This window comes from Varroa destructor, unplaced genomic scaffold, assembly GCF_002443255.2.
Source record: "Varroa destructor unplaced genomic scaffold, Vdes_3.0 BEIS01000005.1, whole genome shotgun sequence".
NCBI classification, from domain to species: Eukaryota; Metazoa; Arthropoda; class Arachnida; order Mesostigmata; family Varroidae; genus Varroa; species Varroa destructor.
The window spans coordinates 21,046,727-21,066,741 of NW_019211458.1; the positions used below are offsets into that span (position 1 = coordinate 21,046,727).

Consider the following 20,015-nt stretch of genomic DNA (forward strand, 5'->3'; position numbering starts at 1 on the left):
TGTTCTATCGGCTTGGTCGACCTCATAAAGACCAATCAGTAGTCGTTCAGCTACACTTCATCAAAAAAGATTGTATTCATGCTTTTATGCTGTTCAGGCTATTGATTGAAAATCTCTACATCACAACAAATCGTTTTAAATCATAACGCCGTGACCGGAACTCATTGTGGTACCATCTACTATATAGTATCGTTGCGTCCATCAAAGTACTTTCGCTTTCGAGCAGTCGCGCTGCCATATCCAAAAAAGCTCAACCAGCTAATTTCCGCTAACAAGGACAATTCAAGGATCTACACTAACGTCTGCAGCAGTAGTCACGCAGGACTAAAACAAATGCATGTATTAATTATGGTAGCTTTCGCGTGACGTGGGGTCGCAACCATGTGTCATAGAAGATAAACGTCTTAGAAATAGGACAAATTTTGTTGCATAATAGATGAACGTGACTTCAACCATATATATTTAATTTTTAAAAACATGTCGGATGACAATGATAGCGGAACAGCAAGGACGAACTTAGTCGCCGCTGATTCGCCAATGGGTTTAGCATCCTATTGGGTTGTGTTTATTTGGGCCGTTTACGTGCACCCGTCGGCTATGACAACTGTGCGGTATTCATGCGTGGCGCGTACAGGTAAATTACCACTCCATATTACTGCTTCTACAGGCACTGGCGTTCGTCGCAGGCGCTAGGCGCAAAAGCACCATTGTCTATTTACTTTTTGAAAACGCCATTGGGCGCGTGTTTGTAGCCAGAGAGAGGGTACAGTTTGATAGAATATCGACTTTACTCCAAAGTACCAGACCAAGACTTGACTTTACTATGTTTCAGCAAGGAACAATGTTTATTGGAGCGCATCAACCCTTACAGTCATATCAGTAAACATTACATGTACGCGGAGTAACTTCTGATACGATAGCAGCACTGGAAAGCAGATCTGCCAGAAGAGTAACGTCGTGTCTGGTAATAATAATCGGAGGTAATCGTATTTGGTAATAGTAGCGAAGCAAAACTATGTATGTCTATTTAAGGTGAGCGCGAGTCCTATTCTACGTAGCGTCGCAGTATGAGGCCAAAATAGATGCGATGCACGCCTTTAATCCGATCAGTGTCCTGCCCACAGCGTGACAGTCAAAAGCGACAGATAGTGATTAAAATGGCTGACACATGTGGTAATCATGATCCTTCCGCTATTGTATTCAAATACATAACTATCCTTGTTGGAGCTGAAAGGCTCGTCTCGTTGGCCACTGCTATCGCTCACGCCTCGGAATCGTGCGTAATTGCCCGGATGTTTTCCATTGAGTTGTGGCCTGGCATACAGCGGCAAGTATCTCTCCATATAGGGCCCATATAGCCAACAATAGATATTGTTTACTTGTGTGTAATTTCCTGTGTATATATATGCCTACATAATTGCAGTAATGTGGCTCCCGCAATGATGTACTTGTTAGTACGTTTTCTTACTGGACGTAATCCGTCCAAATAACTAGGTGTCTAAATGTTAGCTTTGTAAATCGACAGTGGACATATTATTCGAGAAATGGGTATTCAAGGGTTGCATTTTTGCTGCTATCAACAGATACGAGTAGTTCAAAGATGGCTTCCAGCAATAAGGAAGAAGCTTTTATCGATTATTTATTTATAAACTACGTTTACCTACGATGGAGGCTAAGCATAAGCATTTCTATACGCTGCGAACAACAGAATTCTGACAGGAAACGGATTCGCCAATAATGCTACTACATAAAAGTTAATTAAATCACAACGTTGCCGAAGGGCATAATGTAGGCGAGCTTTGCCCTATATACGCCGTAGCACACGGAGCTCATACGGGTGTGTCTACCATTGTTGTTATCGTTGTTGTCGTCGAAGTTGACCCCGAAAAATAATTGACTATATAAATATGCCGAACAGGCAGCTGTCTACCCGGTCTGACACCAAAAGCGAAACAATGCAGTGCCTTTTTGCATATGATAACGACTGAATAGCAGGAATAGATCAAAACATCCGTTTAGCATGTTTGTCGTTTGTTAATCAAACAAGCGTTGTTTATCACTGAAGCCTTGAATCATGAAGCAATATATATGACTAGAACGCTATATGTATCTATATATATGCAGTACGATAGGTTCACTACCTGTCGAACGCTTGCTCAGTTGAACTGGTAGGAACAGTACGCAAGAAGTGAATCCACGCGACAGGTCACGAAGCCAGCGCGGAATACATAGAGTACCTATTCCATCTGGGCAGTCGATGCTTGTTTTCGAAGCGACAGCGGCGGCGCTTTGTTGTCGCCTTGCCTGCAGTGTTCTGGCTGTCTGCGTCCATATTGTGTCATTTTTCAACGTAATATGGTACCATATGGGTACTCAACGAAGTCATAATGAGAAGCGCCTGGACGAGCTATGCCCAAGGCCATTTCTGATTCAACCCATTGTTTCCCATTTGTTTTCGGATCTTAGACACGGAGGAACAAATCCAGATGCAAATTCTATGCCTGGTCGCACTTGGATAAAGTGAAACTGCTGATTAACAAAATATATCGTAGTTTGCGCATTTCGCGCGAATCGGAATTTCTTACTAAACATACAGACGACTCGACAAATGGCGTAAGTTCGCACGGCGTATCCAAGTCAAAGGTATAAATAACCTACTTCCATGGCGTGCAACAGGATTATCAAGACAGTGTCACTGAACACTAATCAAATAGAATTTTATAGATTTTATTTTTATTTTTATAATTTTATAAATTTTATAGAGTTGATTAACTCTGATAGAGATCTATACACTCGTGCCTCGTGGCTCATATCTTGCTGTATATAACACGCAGGAAAAATAGGGTTTCGGTCCAGTTTCGCCCTTTATAAAAACATGCCGCCACTTGTTCCTAGAGAGGACGAACGATGACAGCATCAGAGACGTCGTCACATTTCTAGACGGCAGCATCAGCAGAAGCAGCAATAAATAAGAAGTAGCAAATGGATTCCTTTTCCTCCGCCAACAAAAAAAAGGACAATCTCTGGCAGAGTTGAGGAGAAATATCTCGAAGTTGACTCTTCATGGATCCTATCTACCGGATACATTTAGCAGAGTTATGGCGATCCCATTTCGTATCTGGGTGCCTTTCGCCCTGAGTGAGTGTATGTCTATGTCCTTTTTTGCATTGCGCGTTTCCTACTTGGTTAGCCTACCAATCGTAATACATAAAGCGGTATTGCCGGATCTCAGAGTGGTGGCGCCGATGAAGAAAGAGGGTTACTGCCTGGCCTAGATCAGATCGGTTTGCAGTGGTAGAACGGTCTGCAAAACTTCGACTTGGGGTCCCGAGCAGCCGGGGGCTTCTCGCGTTACCTTTGCATGTCGGGACATAGCGAGGGGCCTGGCATTAGTTGAGGCTAGCGGTCGTTGCTGCCAGTCCTGCTGTCGCTGTTACCCCGATTCGATTCCATTGCAGCCGTCCACCGAGGGCCAACTGCGGTGCGCTCATACAGCGGCTAGCGGAATTGAAACGATCCCCACTTCCGGGCCCAGGGCAAAATGGCCGACAGGGAGGGACACGTGCCGTATTATTTATGAGGGCAAATGGTACGCCAACCGCTTTTGCCAGCAGTGTATCAGCAGCCCAAGGCTGAATGAACGGTGGAAAAGACATATGAAATTTTCCAAGAGTATAAATGGAACCCAAATAGGGATTTATAGGATAGATATTTTTGTCGATATTCCCCAGAATAAAGCTGGTCTACCAGGATACACCTACTAATAATGGACATCTTGTTTCTATCATACGTGTTAATATCAAAAGCATTATATAACGTAAGCTTTTCATAGTTCTAAGAACAATTTTCCCCGTCAAAGACGATGTTCCCCTCTAAAATGGAGACCGTTGCGCTACTCGTTGCTTACATGATTAATTTCAATCAGCCATAATAACAAATGTGTGAATAAATATAGTCGAGACTGAAACAGTCACAACGACTTCTTCACTCATTCATTATTACCCCTCGTTATTATTGTCACTACTATTATCATCATCATCACTATCTGTCCTACCCGTTTGCTCGCGCATTTTCTCTGATTGGGGTTGTTGTGAGTTACGAACCTTCGAAGGTTATACGGGCTATTACAATTTGCTAAGTTGGACCTGGTCAATCTGGAGCTTCATCCCCTGTATGAGTGGCGAGCGGCCTTTGATTATAGTGTTTCATCGGTCTATTATTGCTTGTCCAGCCCGCTCGTCTTGTTCTTGTTCATCCATCTGTCAATCCTATTGGACTACTAAAAGCGGCAGTAACATGCGACGCAGACAAAAATAGTAAACGGCACTTTTTGACAGCAGCTCCACGCGCTACTGTGTCCTTAGCCTCTCAGTAAGCGTGCTAACCTATTATCAATACACCAATCACATAACACATCGGTATATCTATCATATCTTAGCTTGTTCGGCAATGGCGTGAACAGCTAACAACTGACTAGTAAGTCGGCCGTTGAGTTAGCGGGTGAAGCCGATTCGTACAAATCCGCTTATCTTTTTTACTATATAATACTGGCTGATCTCAGCCGGGAGCGCTTGCTCGCTGCTGAATCAGCCGGCCTGGCCTCGGCTGGGTCGGGCCGGGCTGAAGTGGGCTCGACGCAGCCGCTACGAATCGTCCCTTTTCCTCTGTCATAATGACATGGTCATCAGTCCTCAGTTCGTCACTGTAACTACAACATGGGCTTATAGCACAGTACGCGATCGATCGAGCGTTTTCTGTGCGACTGCGAAACTACTTAACTATTTCGGCTCGCGCGCTCCACCGACTTGTCTTTTCGTCGGCTCCCAACTCCAGAAACCTGGGCGGCCTTCGCGGTCCTCAGCGGCCGTACCAGTTCGAACTGGTCTAGTCCAACGGCTGAACACTTGAAGGTGACAGTAGCAACGGCAGTGACAACAGCTCCAAGCGTCGGAGCAGTGTACGACGAGCGGCCCTCGTCCACTCAGCGTTGTATGGTCGATCTCGGTGGCAAGCGCGACCCACAGTCGTTCGATGAGTGTCTGTCTGTGCATGTGTTGCCGAACTCCGAGGCAACGGATGCCAAAGAAGTACATAGCTACGAGCGGGAATTGAGAGGTGGAGCCGACCAAACTACTAACGTCGTGTAAATAGCTACGAAGCTTGTAGACCAGATACGGCAGTCCAAATGGCCGGTGCGCCTTGCCACCTATGATAATCATGTGGGAGAAGGCGTACGCATGTCGGTTGAATAGGCCTCTCAGCTAGCTTCACTCAGCTCCGTCTTCAATCAAACGCGCACAACTCAGGATAGACACAGATAAATAATGTTACAGAACTGAACGCACTGCGTTCGATAGACGACATGAGACGGCAATCATGGTCACTTTACCAGGAACGGTGGGTTCTAGTCACGATCTCTATTGTTGCTGCCGCTGTCCTTCTTATGTATAAATGTCAACACTTACAGTGATGTGATGTTTGATAGGATCGTTGAATATTTAGTGCATTCTTTTCAATGGCCCTAAGTAGCCTTAAGTATTGAAGTAACTAATCATTGGTCACCTCTGTGATAGCAACTCGAAAAGGACGTTAGGACAAAATGTCCAAAATAAGTTCTTGGAGAAAAAAAAATAGCGATAATCCTTGAAGTGCTTCAAATTTATTTTACTGTTAAAACATCAACGTACTATGATGTCTAAAATGACCATCAAAGAGGGACCAGCTTTAAAATGCCTTGTACAGGAACGACATCTTGCAAAATTATGCATACATTATTAGTATTATCCAAAATAGCTATCGAAAGAGGAAGGCTAAGAAATTAGTTGGGGAACCGCCCCAATTTACTGAGACATGACTTTCCTACTTTATACCGCGTCAAATCTGGGCGTGGTAGCGGTATTAGCCAGTCACCATTGTTCGAAACTGCTTCAATGGGGAACGCCCAGTATATAAGGGAAAAATATTGAGCGAGGTAATGCGTGGCCTATTCTGATGCGGCCTTATAGCTCTATAATCGACACATCAGAGCCAAACGTTAATTTAAAATGGCCGGGATTTTTTTTTCCTATTACGAAGTGCATGTAAACTTACAGCATCGGGCACATCTGCAAACGCAATAGAGTTTCATCCAGCATCATTTTGAGACTAAAAAGTACTACCCGTTGTATGACTAAGTAGTTAAGGACATCTGGACTTGCTGTTTCCTTGCTTCTGCGTTTCGGAGGCTTCATTCATCTAAAAACAGGTTTATCCAGGATTCGCAGCGCCCGATCGACCTTTGCCCTTTTTTGCGGTAATTGACGCAATATGATGTACCGGCATTAGTGACGGCTTCTTCGTAAGTTGTAACTAACTGTATTGGACTGACTAGAAATCGTAAGTGCCTTGTCAGACTGATTGACTTCGAGTCATGTTGAAGTGCCGCACACAGCTGTCCGCCCCCATGACGGCTTCCGTCACGTGAATGGCGTCTAGGTAACACACTTAGCTAGCCAACTAACTAAGCAGTAAGGCAACGCAGCGAAAATTCATGAAGTAAATGAAACGATAATGATTGTGACGGTATTCATAAGTTATTCGAACGGCGCTATCCGTCCGGGACCTCATACGGGCAATAGGTTTGCGTTCGCTGGTGTCGCGCACAAACCTTTGTCTCTATCCTTCAGTTACTTACAGGATAGGCTCCAACCGTACGCTAAGGCGGAGTCACTTTTGCGTGAGCGTTGGCTTCGAGGTATTAGGTCAACAGAACTACAAGGTAAAATGTTACATATATTGGATTGTTCATCTAGCGTGCATGTATGTATCATCAATAACCCACAGGTTTACCGTCAATCGAGTCGGCGATGACCCTCGCCGCTAACCCATGATCCCTCCAAACTTTCGCCTTCATAGTCAACGACCTCATCGCGGTATCGGTAGAAATACCGTGGCACACAGGAATCTTTTGTTTCAGCAATCGAAAGATTCCCTGACAATTCAGTCTTGCTTCTGTGTGCCTATGTTTGTGCAGGTCTATGTATCTAAGTTGGATCTACGAACAGTAAATCCGGCATAACTGAGAAACAATATCTACCAAAAATCTTCGTACCATTGCGCTGATCAAGCTTCTATAGGCGAGCGGAAGACGATAGAGGCTTTACCTCACCCAGTGTTCACTGTCTGTTTCGTATTTTTCTGCTTCGAGTAGTGGCTTTATGTAGAATCGAGCTGAGCTAGCTATCTGCAGAGATAGAAGCAAATATACGTATAGACGTGAGCGTTGTAACCACGTCAAAAGTGTCTCCGCACAGTGGACGCAGTCGCTCGGCTAGAGGCTTGCTGTGGCCTATCTTTTCAGCCTCTAATCGCGCATCAGATCAACGAAATTCTTCGGGACGTTGCCGTTGTTTTGGCGACTATCCACTGCTCCTTTTAATCATCTCTTGTGTTTTTCCTACTTAGTTATTTATTTAATTATTGTAACGCTATCTGCTAAACAAAATCCCTATTGAAGTCCGAAAATCTGCTTTTGTGGCTGTGTCGGTGCATGAGGACGTCTTAGACCGGGCCGAAGCGTGATAGGAAAAGTCGACGCGCTGTGAAAACGAACACGCCAATGAAGATAAAAAGTACTTACTATTACCCAAGGATTAATAGCGAGATACGGATGATTCACGAATGATCTCGCAAATAGTTTAATAGAACTACCGAATATAAGCGAGTAAGAGAGCGATCCTCACAGCAATAAAAATAATAAAAATGGTTCGAGTAAAATAGATACTTGCACGTTGGACGAGAGACGCACCAGAAGCTAAAACGGACGACGACGATGAAAATGTCAGCAACAAACACGAGAATATAAAAAAAAAAAAACTGAAGGAAACGCTCCGTAAATATTGAGTATCGTTGCCCCTATCTGCATTATCTGTGTGTATAAAGGGCTCACACTTCCAACGATGACACTTTCCCTCGTGCGCTATGGCGGTCAACGTGCAACGTTTTTGTCAGTCGTATTTCTTTGGTGATGTTTACCTCTAGAACAGACTTCTTTCGGCCTCTTGTGAGGGCCACGTTGTCACATAGGCCTGATTATGGCTGGCGTCATCGTTTTTATAGTCGTTTCTTAATCGATGTTATGATTGGGACTGCTATGTGCTATTGATGGTGCCGGCGATAAAGGCTGATATTTTTTGTCGAAATGGTTAAAGCCGCTGGCTGACGGAATGAATATCTATGTGTGTTTGTGTGTGTGTGTCTTTGCACGACGCTAAGTGTTGGTAGCTGTCATAAGTTAGCGTAAATGTACAGTACATTGTACCTTGAATCCATGCGCTACTCCGCCCCTGTTTTTTGGGAGCCATCAGACACTCATAATAGAATGGTAGCAGCACCAGCAGCGACGGGAGCCGCACGGGCGACATCAGCCGTAATAGACCGAGTTGTATCAGCTCGCAACAGTAGCCGTCTGCGGTTTACCTCAGTAACAACAGCGCCCGAGTTAGTATCAATACTTAATACATAGTAAAGGATGCGGCGGAATGACGATGGGCTGATAGCAACGCCGAGGCGATTTTACGGCGCTGGCGTTTGACGTTGGACTTGTTTTTAACGCCTTCTTTGTCATCGCTGCCGTCGATTACAGTGATACAAACACAGACGGGCAAACAGACATACACGTTGGCACCTACAAGCGTATCGATTTGCGGACCGCTGTACACGGAGCACTATTTAATCTCACCGTCACAGAATGCATTGCGAAATAAATACCTGGGTTTATACTCCCGACATTAGCCACTAGGACTTCACTGGCCGTGGTGCTCCAGCTTACCGCTGATCGAAGGAATAGTCAGTACTTCCGATCCGCACGTTCCGGTACCAATCAATCGAGCAAGCATATTTTGTTTTTGATTTGCCAACTGTCGACTGTAAAGAAGAACCACTATTCTTTGACATTTATTTCGTTTAAAAAAAAAATATTCGTCGACAAAGAAGGAGAACGTGCAAGACGCACAAAAGAAGAGCGAAAATGCCAGATGATGAGCGAAACATTGTGACAAGAGGACAAACATTATTACTCCATAGGACTTGATTGATAGCAAGCGTGAAACAAGCAATTTTGTAAGCTTTGAGCTTCAATGGATTGTTTTGTTATTTATTTTTCGTTGTTTCTAAACCTATTTTTTATATTTTGCTGTTGACCCTCTTTTTGGAAGTCAGGAACTGACTGGGTTCCATCGTTGTACAATTTTATTTGTAGAAATAGCTGAAATTCAGGCCGAAATTTGTAAATTGGTTGCTTTTTAGTCTAGAAGGATTTTGTGACTGTCTTAGCAATCCTGACTTGATTTTATGCTCTGACTTAAAGGAAGCGGTGGGTCTGAGGTCTAATGGAGACGGACCCGAAAGTATATTCTATCCTCCAGTACTTCTGTCGAGATATCATTGAATTAGAGAAAGATATATTTACCTTGAGCTTTTAACCTTTGTCACCTTTCGCTTGAGATATGACCCTTACCAAATTCTAACTTTTTTGCTGTTAAGCTGTTTTTTAATATCGTTAAAAGGGTCTCACTCTCTAACCTGTGTGCTTTCTGTGCTTGCAGGTGAATGTCTGTCTTACGGATACAAGTCACCTCTGAGCACAGGTAAGTGCTATTCTCGGCAAGCTGCGTAGAATCTATCTACCGATCAGACTTGACGTTTCGCTACCAGTATTCCATGTGAAGAGTTCGATTCCACTAATCTTCACGTATTGTAATTGTTATATCGAACTTTCAATACAGAACACTTGCGTTCAACAGGTGCAAAATGCTGGGGTTTGCTAGTATAGGTCAAGCTGATTGTAAATTTAAAACAATACAGCCATTGATGCTGCATCACACACAATCAGCTGTGAACTAGAAAAAAAATTTATGAATCGGTCCGTAAAAATAAAATTCTTCCTTTTCGTGCGTTTTGCCTTTGCAAGATTTCCTAACCTTTGTCATGTTCTGTCTTTTCTTAGCTGCTTATCGTTTGCTAAAAAAATCCACACTCGTACGGTGGATCAGTTCTGAAAATGAACGCCATTAGCGGGCATCGTATTCCACTATGATTATATCATCGCGTTGCCATCATTGTGTGGAGAAATGTGACTCTTGCGTCATTAAGAGCAGCAGTCCGGTATCACTTGTCCTTTTCGTCTCTCAGCCGCACTCCGGCAACCCCCTGCTGAACACACTGCAATACTACGCCAAAGTTCACATTGTTGTGAATGAGCGCAGGGACACCGTCGCCTTGTCATGCCTTGTCATCCCCAAGGCCCAACCAAGTGCAATCAGCTGATCACACTATCTCAACTATACGCTCTTTGTCATTCTCGCGTTCGGTTTATGACCGCTCAATTGCTGGTAGTTCCAGACGAGGCCTTAGGCCGCAAAAACTTTTACGGCTAGGGGCAGCTTACGCAAGGATAGGACATTTCCCAATACCCGTTTTTCTTCTGTTATAATATGTTCATATATATATATATATATATATATATATATATAGCATACGTAGCATATATATATGCTAATAATGTCATAATAATAATAGTGAATAGTAGTGGGCCAAACCGAGACAAAGTTTCCGAATTTTTTTCTCGCTTTCTTCACTCTCTTTCTTCGCTGGTGGCCTGAATGGCTCACTATTCATTACTAAATAGTATGAGTCTCTATTGGCAAACAAGCAATGGTTTTAGATGTAGTGCTCGCCAGTCAATATCTCACTGTTGCTGCCTCTCGACTACTTCAACCGCTGTCCTGTAATCTCATTGCGTGAGGCGTCGAGGCAGTGCCACAGCACAAACAACACTGCTGACGAAAGATAAAGGAAGCATCACGATCGTGAGCAGCAGCGTCTTGAACACACGAGCAGAAGCGTTCCTCGAAGTTTACACCTAGTAGGCGCTGGCCGATCCTGCCCTACTTAATGGGGACCTGACAGAGATGGATGACGGTCTGCGGCAGGCTCACGTGCCTTCTGGCGTGGCTGAAGCCGGCGCATCTCCCGATAAGAGGCCAGTGGGATGAAGCCAGCCCGGAATCTTTTGGTGCTTCCCAGTCTCAGCGGTTCAGTGGCGACCTAAGACTCAAGAAGTGTTAGGCGGACTCAGCCTTGCGACGAGTCGTGGAGTCGATTGGTAGGTTGGATGTTTGACGGGGCTATAAACGAACGAGCTTGTATTGCCGATGAGAAAGAGCACCAAGTAACGGGCAACTTGACTCAATTGCTTTGCAATATGGCCTAAGGACTATAGCGCTCTATTGGCGCATAGGAGGTTCGGAAGACTATTGGCAAAAATAGTGGTAATATTCTATGGAAGTGAACTGACAGATATGTGGATAGTTGGCACGCGTCTCAAACCAGCAGCTGTGCGGCTGCTACAGCAGGGCTGCGAAGCTGTCGAGAAGCAGTGCGGAAATCAGATTACTACTAGTAAGCTATTCGAAGGACGTGAATCTAATTGAAACAATGGTTGTGCGTGGCTGAAAGCGTTATGAACAATACAATGACTGTTGTGGTCAGTGATAGAAACTGTCAGCGTATCGATCTTAGGTATTTTTTCTGTCCTATTAAAACCTTAAATGGCGGTGAGAGTATCAGTAGGATTAGTCGAACTTCCGAAACGGACCCAGTTTTTCATTTTACTTTGATATTCGTTTACGTGTTCGTATGCGCGTGACGACTATTTAGGGGTTTCGCCTTTGGCCGTTACCTATTAGCATTAGTGATTGCTTCCGCAACGGCATGTAGCATTATGTATCATGTTAGAACATTGCAATCGTTTCCGAATCTCCGCTGGCGAATACTTTTTGGCTGGCAGTCGTTGTTGAGTGGTTGATTTGGCTGTGGTTCGCCGCGTGGCTCCGATGATGCCGTAGCTGACGTTGATGCCAGTGGCTCTGTCGGTGCCTCCATGGGGCCGCCCTTCTTTTTTGTTGGCGGTAAACGCGATCGTCGCCAAGTCAAGGACCTCTTCCCTCAGCAGCGGCAGCAGTTCGGTCATCTCGTGTTGCGTTATGTCCGACCAGCGAAGGGCGAACAGACAACGGCAAAATCTTATTCTGTGTTTTGTCCGCCTTTGAATGCCTTTGAATGTCGACTGTGTAGTGTTGATTCTGATGCGCTCATTTCTTTTATTTCGCCTATTATCTCTTCACGAATTCAGTTGAAAGTAAGCAAAGTACGCGGTCGACGTAGGGGCAGGCTCATGGACGGCGTCGCATGTATTTGGAATCGCTTTTGTCCTCTCGATTTTCTGGATGTTTCAGTGTACTGTGGCCTGCTAAAGTACCGTAGCGCAAAGCTGCAAGTATAACAGCCCCGCGAGAGCTGGATCTGACCACCCTGCCCATGATTTATTAAGACATACGTTTTATTCATGCTGAAAAAGTTATAGTTTTCAGTTGGTTGGTGACAGCAGCAGCAAGATCTGTCGTTAATTTCTATTCGTTTCGAGAGAAAACTGCCTCGCGCAGTCTCTATCACAATCTGCTTTACCGGCCAGACTTACCTATAGGCAAAAGGATATGCATGCGTTGTGTGAGTGGTGGCATGTTGGAGCTAAATTTATTGCCTAAATCTACTCCTATCGCTGCTATCAACTCGGCACTAATGCACAGCCAATATTTTAGATCTTAAGGTAGACCATGTAGAGGTCCACCTCTTCGTTTGGATTGTTTTGTCTCGCTCAGACCGTAACCTCCTGCTATTTCCTCACATCCCTATTTAGTTTAAAAGGCTAGCATGTATCGTACATAAGCGCGCCGTTTTCCCCCTAGTTACCTCTTTTAACTTCTACGCGTCCACTTCATCGAACATATCCGCAAACGGATCTATCTCCGCAGCACAACAACCTCCAAAGGATCTGATCCATGACGTATTTCCAGCACCTTTGCTACGTCTTCCTGCGACACTCCACAGGCAGGCGCCATTCTTGCTCCCGTCATAGAACGCCCCGCTTAATGCGAGGGTGAATTCAGACGCTGTTGATGCCGCCGCTGGCGGCAAAAGCAGGGCGCCCGGCGCGCTTATTCTTTCCTAACACTAACCGTGTCTTCGGTAACGCCCTCTGGCGGTGCATCGATCTGTTTTTATGGGCTCTTATTGGTTGTTATAGGGTGACGTCACGCATAATGGCCCCCTCGCCCCACCGCTCCCCCGCCGCTGCACTTCCCTTGCTCTCTCCCTCACTACCTCATGAAGAAGCGAACGAGTAAGCAGCTAACCTTTCTTGTCTATCCCAGAGAAGAAGTGGCCTGGCAGACATCGGGCTTACTGGTCGGCCGAATCGGCCGAACCCGGCCGAGCTAGGATCAGTACGAGTGTACTGCCTTGCAGTTATCGAGCCCTCAGTTCTTGCCAAGATTTGGCGTGGCAGTCAGAAACTAGCTCTGCAGTGTGCTTTGTCAGTTCTCTCTTTTTTTTCTCTTCCTCTCGCGGCGTCCGGAAAGGGTCGTTCAAGGAAGCGGGGAAGGGAAGCGCATTGTTTCGGGGGCCAGATAGGCTTCGGCAGGCGCAGCCGCGCCGTCCCTCGTCGACCGCACGGTAGAACGTCGGGGGTGAAAACCGACCGAACTGTTGAGGGGACATGACTTGAAAGAGGGGTTGAGAAGGGAGAAGGTGGCGGAGGGGCGAAAAAGAGATTGGGAGATGGGCTTCGGAGGATATGACAGAGTTCGGGCCAGTGCAGCGCATGGGCCAACGTTCAGGAGAAGAGGAGAAGGCAGAACGATGGGCGCACGATGGTGCAAGACAACGGTTACTATAATTAAAATATTTTCAGCGTTTCCTCGGTGCGTTCACTTGTCCCCTATCCACCAACCTCCACTAGCGCCTAACCCCACTCGCTATAATATAGTATGGTGGAAACGCAGAATATGAAGATAGGAGACTCTGAGAGCAGAGGGAAGCAGAATGGATTGGGGTGATCAAACATGGCGGCGGCGCTAGTAGTTCGTGCCGGCGGTTCTCGTGTTGGCTGGAAAGGGAGAGCTGATACAGAGTAGGGCAGTGAAGCCCGACGCTGAGAAGGACGGGGAAAGGTATAGCTGCTTTTACGCGAGAAATCCGCCAGGGAGACACGCCAGAAGCGTACCAGACCTCCTAGTTTACCCCTCCTGCCTGTCAGGCTATGTGTCAGACAGCCGTGCACAGCAACGTATCGCACACGGCACGGCAGAGCAGGCAACGATCACTGTGCTTGCCTCTGTCGCTCCAAATTCACCCCTTTCTGCTGCCATTCCCCGAGTGGTAGCTTGGCAGCGGCTAACCGGCTGTTTCCCGGCCGTCAGGCTGGCAGACAAGCCGTAATGAGAAAACGCCTCTGATTAGATTGCAGTGTGCCGATCCATCCAGTCGCCTAGTTTCTCGACCGACCGACCGCTCGTACGCCTGCTCATCTCCTGCTATCTGCTCCGAGCTATGCCGGCTGCTATTCTTCCGGGACAGTATGTTGGCTCTGGTGGATGCCCACCATGGTGTTATCGAGGCGCTGAGAGAGAAATAGGATAGACAAAAGGGATAAAATGTAAGTAAGGACCGGAGAATGAGTGCAAACGCACATTGCAAAAACCCCAAGGGGACCTCGGCACGACGCGATTAAGAGCCGCGTCCGCGCTCGCCGGCAGCAGCAGTAACATCAACTTCTTGAGGTTCATGTCAAAACCGCCGGGCAAAGGGACCCGACAGACATGCTGGATTTTGTAAAAGAATAGTTTAGTCGATCGTACGGGCTGGTAGGCGGACCACGTCACCTTGGTTCTGTTCAGGTTTACAGCAAGCTTCGCCTTCGAACACTTCGAAGCACTCGAACACAGTCGTTGCACGACTACTAGGATTAGCACTGGCCCGGGGCTTTCCCGAGAAAGGACGTACCTTCTGGAGAAAACCATAATTTAAAGAACGAAACAACTGAAAAAAAAGGCAGAGGTAAAAAGATCAGAAAATGTGGCTTGGATCGGGTAGTCGCCGGTTGTAATCGGCTGCAACGTCGGCAATAGGTCTTCAATTCATTTGTTATATCATACGAACGACAAGTGCGATACTAACAAGTAGGCCCCGGATAAACTACCGCTAATGAAAAGACTCAGTCGATTTGATCAGATTTGCACACACACACACACACGCGTTGATCGCGTCCTGGTCGCCTGGGGTATGCTGTATATCATAACAATTACAGTGCTAGAGTGGAATTGGCCGTCAAAATTAATTCGAAGTTCATAAACTGATGAAATTAGTCGATGACCTTTATGGGATCACGAATGTAGGTGTCGAAGTTTTGTGGATCTTGGCCTGGTATTTATTGGTCCTAGCGAGCAGACAATTCATAACTTAAGTTTACACATGCGATAGCAGCATTAATGATGGCTTTATTGGGATTGTTTATTTTTTGAGGCTTCTTGTGTAGTCGTTCGTAGCTTCTGTCGGTGTGTTTTTACGGCAGTGCGAAGCGGGACGGTAATGGACACGATGAGAAATAAATACGCTTGTAATTTTCGCGATAAGCATTTTTGTGGAAAGGCAAAAGATATTTTGTCTGCAGTTTTGGCCGGCAACACATAGGATTGCATGGCAAATGTATATATATAGCTATCTGCGCTTTTAGATATGTCCGATCAATATACGAAGCTCGGTGTCGCCAGTTCTCTAGCCGTATGTTTTCGTAACGTACTGCGGATGCCGCTGTTGACGCGTCGTGGTAGCAGCTTGCCCATTCTTTGACGATACGATTCGCTCATTTGACAGCGGGAACCCCGCTGTGAAGTAGCCGAAGAGCGAAGTTTCTCTGTTATCCATTTAGTGTCTTGTCGTCTCAACCAGTTCCCTGCTCTCCATGTTTAGATACAGAAAGGCGATGACGACAATGTTTCTCATGACGATCACAGACCTAACTACGCTATGGTTGGTCCAACGATCTCGGCTGATCGGCCGTCGGTCGTTGCTTCGTAGTTTCTGCCCTCCTTGTACACTGTACGTTTTTCCGCCGTAGTTTACTTCATCTACTGTCTGTTCGGATCTCCTGGCTGCTAGCTTTGTGTTTGTTTCACCGCTGGGTCCATTGGCTGGAGGATCAGACGGTTCAGGAGTAAAACGAAAAGCATTGTCTTCTATATATACAATTAACATTCGCAAAATATTAGACCTAATATGTCCGATATGATACTTGATTAAATCTACCGGTGGACTGGTCGGCTTATTAGGGCGCAAACAGTTCGTGTACGCTACAATGCCCCTGATCGACGTAGTAGCGTCATATTATTATAGTAGAATTCTTGGTGGCCGCAGCTATAGCCTCAACAAAGGAGACTTTTGCTGTTTAATGTTGACTTTTGACTGCCCCGTCGGCCTCCCGGTGTTGGCACGCCGAGGGGACACACGCTCTCTCTCACTCAGATGTATTACAACGACAGGAGCGAATGCTCAAACGAAGGTGACACACCAAAGCGCACCGGAGATGCGCACTTATTCTCTGAGCGCAGCCTCCCTAGCGCCACACAACGCTACACCACCATCGGGATGAGAAGCCATCGCGCCATTATACCAAATTCTAAGCAGCTGGGGTAGCAGCCGCTGCCACAGCAACGGCTGAGGAACATTGTGCAGCAGCCGTAAGATCAGCGGCGTTGTCTGGCTGGATGGCTGGTCGCTTGGCTTTGTCCGCGGCTCTGGGCGCAAAACGGGTGAGCACGCCGCAACTAACAGCCAACGCGCGTCCACCACGCCAGATCGAGCGGTCGATCATACGGCAATGAACATCAACAGCGGCGAAGCAGGCAGCAACGTTACGGAATTGAATCGAGCGAAGACTCGACAAGCTGCGACCAGGCGGCGAGATAAAGCCGACGGATGCAAGCGAGACAACGCAATGCGCTATTTTTGACATGGCTCTCTTGCCTCTGTCGTTTAGGAGCGCCGTAGCGACTACGTAAAAGAACGAGGGCAATAGACCGAACAAGATACTGGATGGGGTGAGCGGCTCGTAAGAGATTTGAACAGTTGGCCTTTCTATGCGTATGTCGGGCTGCCGTTTCGACCCGTAGTAAGATGTCCGCCAGACCCGATCGGATCTGCAGGGCGTCTACAACAGCGAACAGCCTCGGACCAACGTCAGACGAGCTAGTAGAGGCGACGTAGCAGCCAGTGGAGAGTTAAGGGAGAAGCGGCGCCTCAACGGTCGCTGCTAAGCGCTGCTTCGTTGAATAGAAACAACGACATTGATGGCTGTGGCGTCAGCGTTAGCCGCCGCGTCAACGCCAGTAACAACAGCAGGCGCCAGAGCAGAACCGCATATGCTGGTCACAGTCATAGGCACCATGGCCAAAGCAGCGTTAAGAAGCGAATCGCAAATTTCCTTTGGATAGGATGAAGGGACCTTGTTGACCCTGCTATTGCCCTCGTTATTGGGCAGTTTGCTCACGTAGCTGTATCAGTCGTTGTTGCGGAGCGAACTGTGGCCACGTGAGTGTAGTGTGACCACGCATTGTCGTCGCTATTCTTCGTGAGTCCCTTCGAGTAGAGAAATTACGCTTTGTAAGGCTCTCGTGATCGAAGCCTGCCGCTGCCGCCGCCGCTGTCGATGCGGCGTTTGCTGTGATGATGATCGCTGCTCCCGTTCTATCATTACGCTGGCCTCTCGTAGCCCGATTCTCCTATCGAAATGAATAATAGTTTCAGTGTTACTGCGGGAAACCCGGAACAGGAGTTGTCGACCTGCAGGCGCCGCACAATGCGCCCCGGACACGAGAAGAGACGCTAAGAAACAAATTTTCGGCAGTAATAGAGAAATAATAGAGAAAACTATACCAACGAAATACATGGGGCGGGAGCTTTTCACGTCTTCATTTTGCCTGTATAATATATTCAAAACACTGATGATATTCCCATTTATGCATATTATCTTCTATTATGCATCAGATGAGCTTACGTATAAACATCTATATGTAACATGCTTATGTAAATATGCCCAGACAGTCAGCGCAATGAACACAGGAAATCCAAATGCATCTGAAGTGGGTTTATCTAGAACCGAGACAATTTGCAGTGCGTTGAAAACTGAGTTGCTTGAAGGAGTCCTGCTAGCTGGCCAATGGAATCAAAAAAAGTGGGGAAGACAACTACTAATGGTAAAAAAATGCTATAAATATTAAAGTACTTTGCACCATTCCAAATTGACGTTATATGAAAAGTGCAGTCGTTACTGGAAGCCTACACCGACAGCTGGACGAAAGAGACGCAGATCTCTCTTCAGAAACCCAAAAATATAGCTAATATTATTAAAATTGTTCACTCACAAAACAATTCAACTTGAATTACTTGTAATTATCCTCGACCATTTAACTGAAACTATTCATATGATAAACATCTGTAAAGAACGTATAAACGTCTCTATAAATAAAATTATTAACAAAAGATATACACAAACATCTATTTATGCCGGTAAGTCGTTATAAAATCATAATTCAAAACTATATGCACAAATATGCGTCTTTTCACAAAGTGCGGTAATATTTAAAAAAAAAAAACTTAATTGAACATCGCTTATAATGGCGTTCCTTCCGGTGTGCGTAAATCGCCTACCTCGACGAACTTCTGCAAGAAACATCTTTCAGACTCAATCAAATATACGACAGAGCATTTGACCCCTTGGCCTAATGCTCACTGTTCAGATATCCTAGACCTAAACTATAAACCTCAATTAAGTTCAAATGGTCAAATCAATCATCGATCGTTACCTCATTGAACGAGTCTCTGGGCGTTTCCAAAGCCCAACACGACAGTTAACATTCGACAACCAAATCGAGCCCCCATGTCACTTCTCTAGCTTACTTATCCGCCATTAGCTCCACCATCACTATCTGGAGTCTTCAGCTCCCCATTCGAGTGCCGCTGCTCTAGATCTTCGTTGTCGTCATTGTTCGCATAATAACACCGAAGTAATCAATAGCAATGGGAACCATTGCCAGCCACAGATGGCAAATGGCACTAAGATCATGGGACTTGGACTGAAATAGGGACATCCGAAGCAGCTTGATTTTGCAAGAGAGAAGAGGGCCGAGGAAACTTGACATGCGCGGGTTGGTTGTCAATCAAAACTCGACAACACTAACGGCGGAGTGACGCCTTCAGAAATCGAATCGGGTACTCAATGAATTTGCTTGAAGGCGGTGCTTGACCTCGTTGTCCTAGTTGTCATGCGCCTACTAGTGTTTGCAAGATACAGAGACGAACAGGGGGGCATGTGAAACGAAATGTTCAATGAACGAGCCAACCTACAGAAAGTATTTGCTCACTAACGTATTAAATACAATTACATAAGATATCGTACATTATAGGGAAAATTTGTCCAACTACCTAAAGTGATATAGTCGAGACGGACGGTAGTAGAAAGGAGACTAACACCTAACCTTCGTAACAAGGACATTGCGATTCGGGCATAAGTTTTAGTGGACTAAGATCTATAATCGCATGTACCACCTAGTAGCATTACAGAAAAACATAGTTTCCGAGCCCTGAAATTGGTGCTAACCAGAAAAGCACGCTTTTTGAATTTCTCACGGAGAGCGTCTTTCGCCCGATTCACTAACCGACATTTCGTTAAAGTGCGTCTCCGTACTACTGGTATGCTTCCAGTAGTACGCCGACATGCTAGAAACTCCTTCAACCGAACTTAGTCCTAGAAGAGAACTCCTCGGTTAGCCTTTTCGGCGGCCAATATTCGAACCGTAGATGTGCTAAATCCTTTGTAAGGATAGCTGTCTGTGTACCCATCGTAGTGTCCTGTTCCTCGTGATATCCTTCGACTCAACTGAATGGCCTTCTAGTTGACAAAATCGAGGCGGTGACATCCACGTGCTCGTAAATGAAAAAAAAAAACTATTTCGGTATCGCTTCATAGTAAATCGACAAACATCGGCAAGGGGGTACAGCAACAGTAAAAACAACCAAGTCAAGTTGCTTCGCACGAAGAACCGACAAGTAGCACTAATGGTATCTGCGGCGCTTCTAATGAA

General features: G+C 45.9%; 2 protein-coding genes across 15 annotated transcripts in view; one reads left to right on the plus strand and one right to left on the minus strand.

Annotated features, from left to right (window-relative positions):
• The window catches only part of LOC111251811 (transmembrane emp24 domain-containing protein 7-like), a 154,496-nt gene that overhangs the window by 86,432 nt on the left and 48,049 nt on the right, over positions 1–20,015 (minus strand). The window lies entirely within an intron of this gene.
• Positions 1–20,015, plus strand: part of LOC111251810 (homeobox protein Meis1-like) — a 110,542-nt gene that overhangs the window by 65,810 nt on the left and 24,717 nt on the right. For 5 of the 6 annotated variants that reach the window (XR_015328867.1, XR_015328868.1, XM_022808840.2 and 2 more), the window contains exon 6: positions 9,585–9,626. The exons of the other annotated variant lie outside the window; for it this stretch is intronic. Coding sequence is in view for 3 of the 5 variants with exons in the window: in XM_022808840.2 (XP_022664575.1) it covers positions 9,585–9,626 (42 nt within the window). In the remaining 2 variants the exon portion in view is untranslated. The remainder of the gene's footprint in view (positions 1–9,584; positions 9,627–20,015) is intronic. 6 annotated transcript variants of the gene reach the window in all.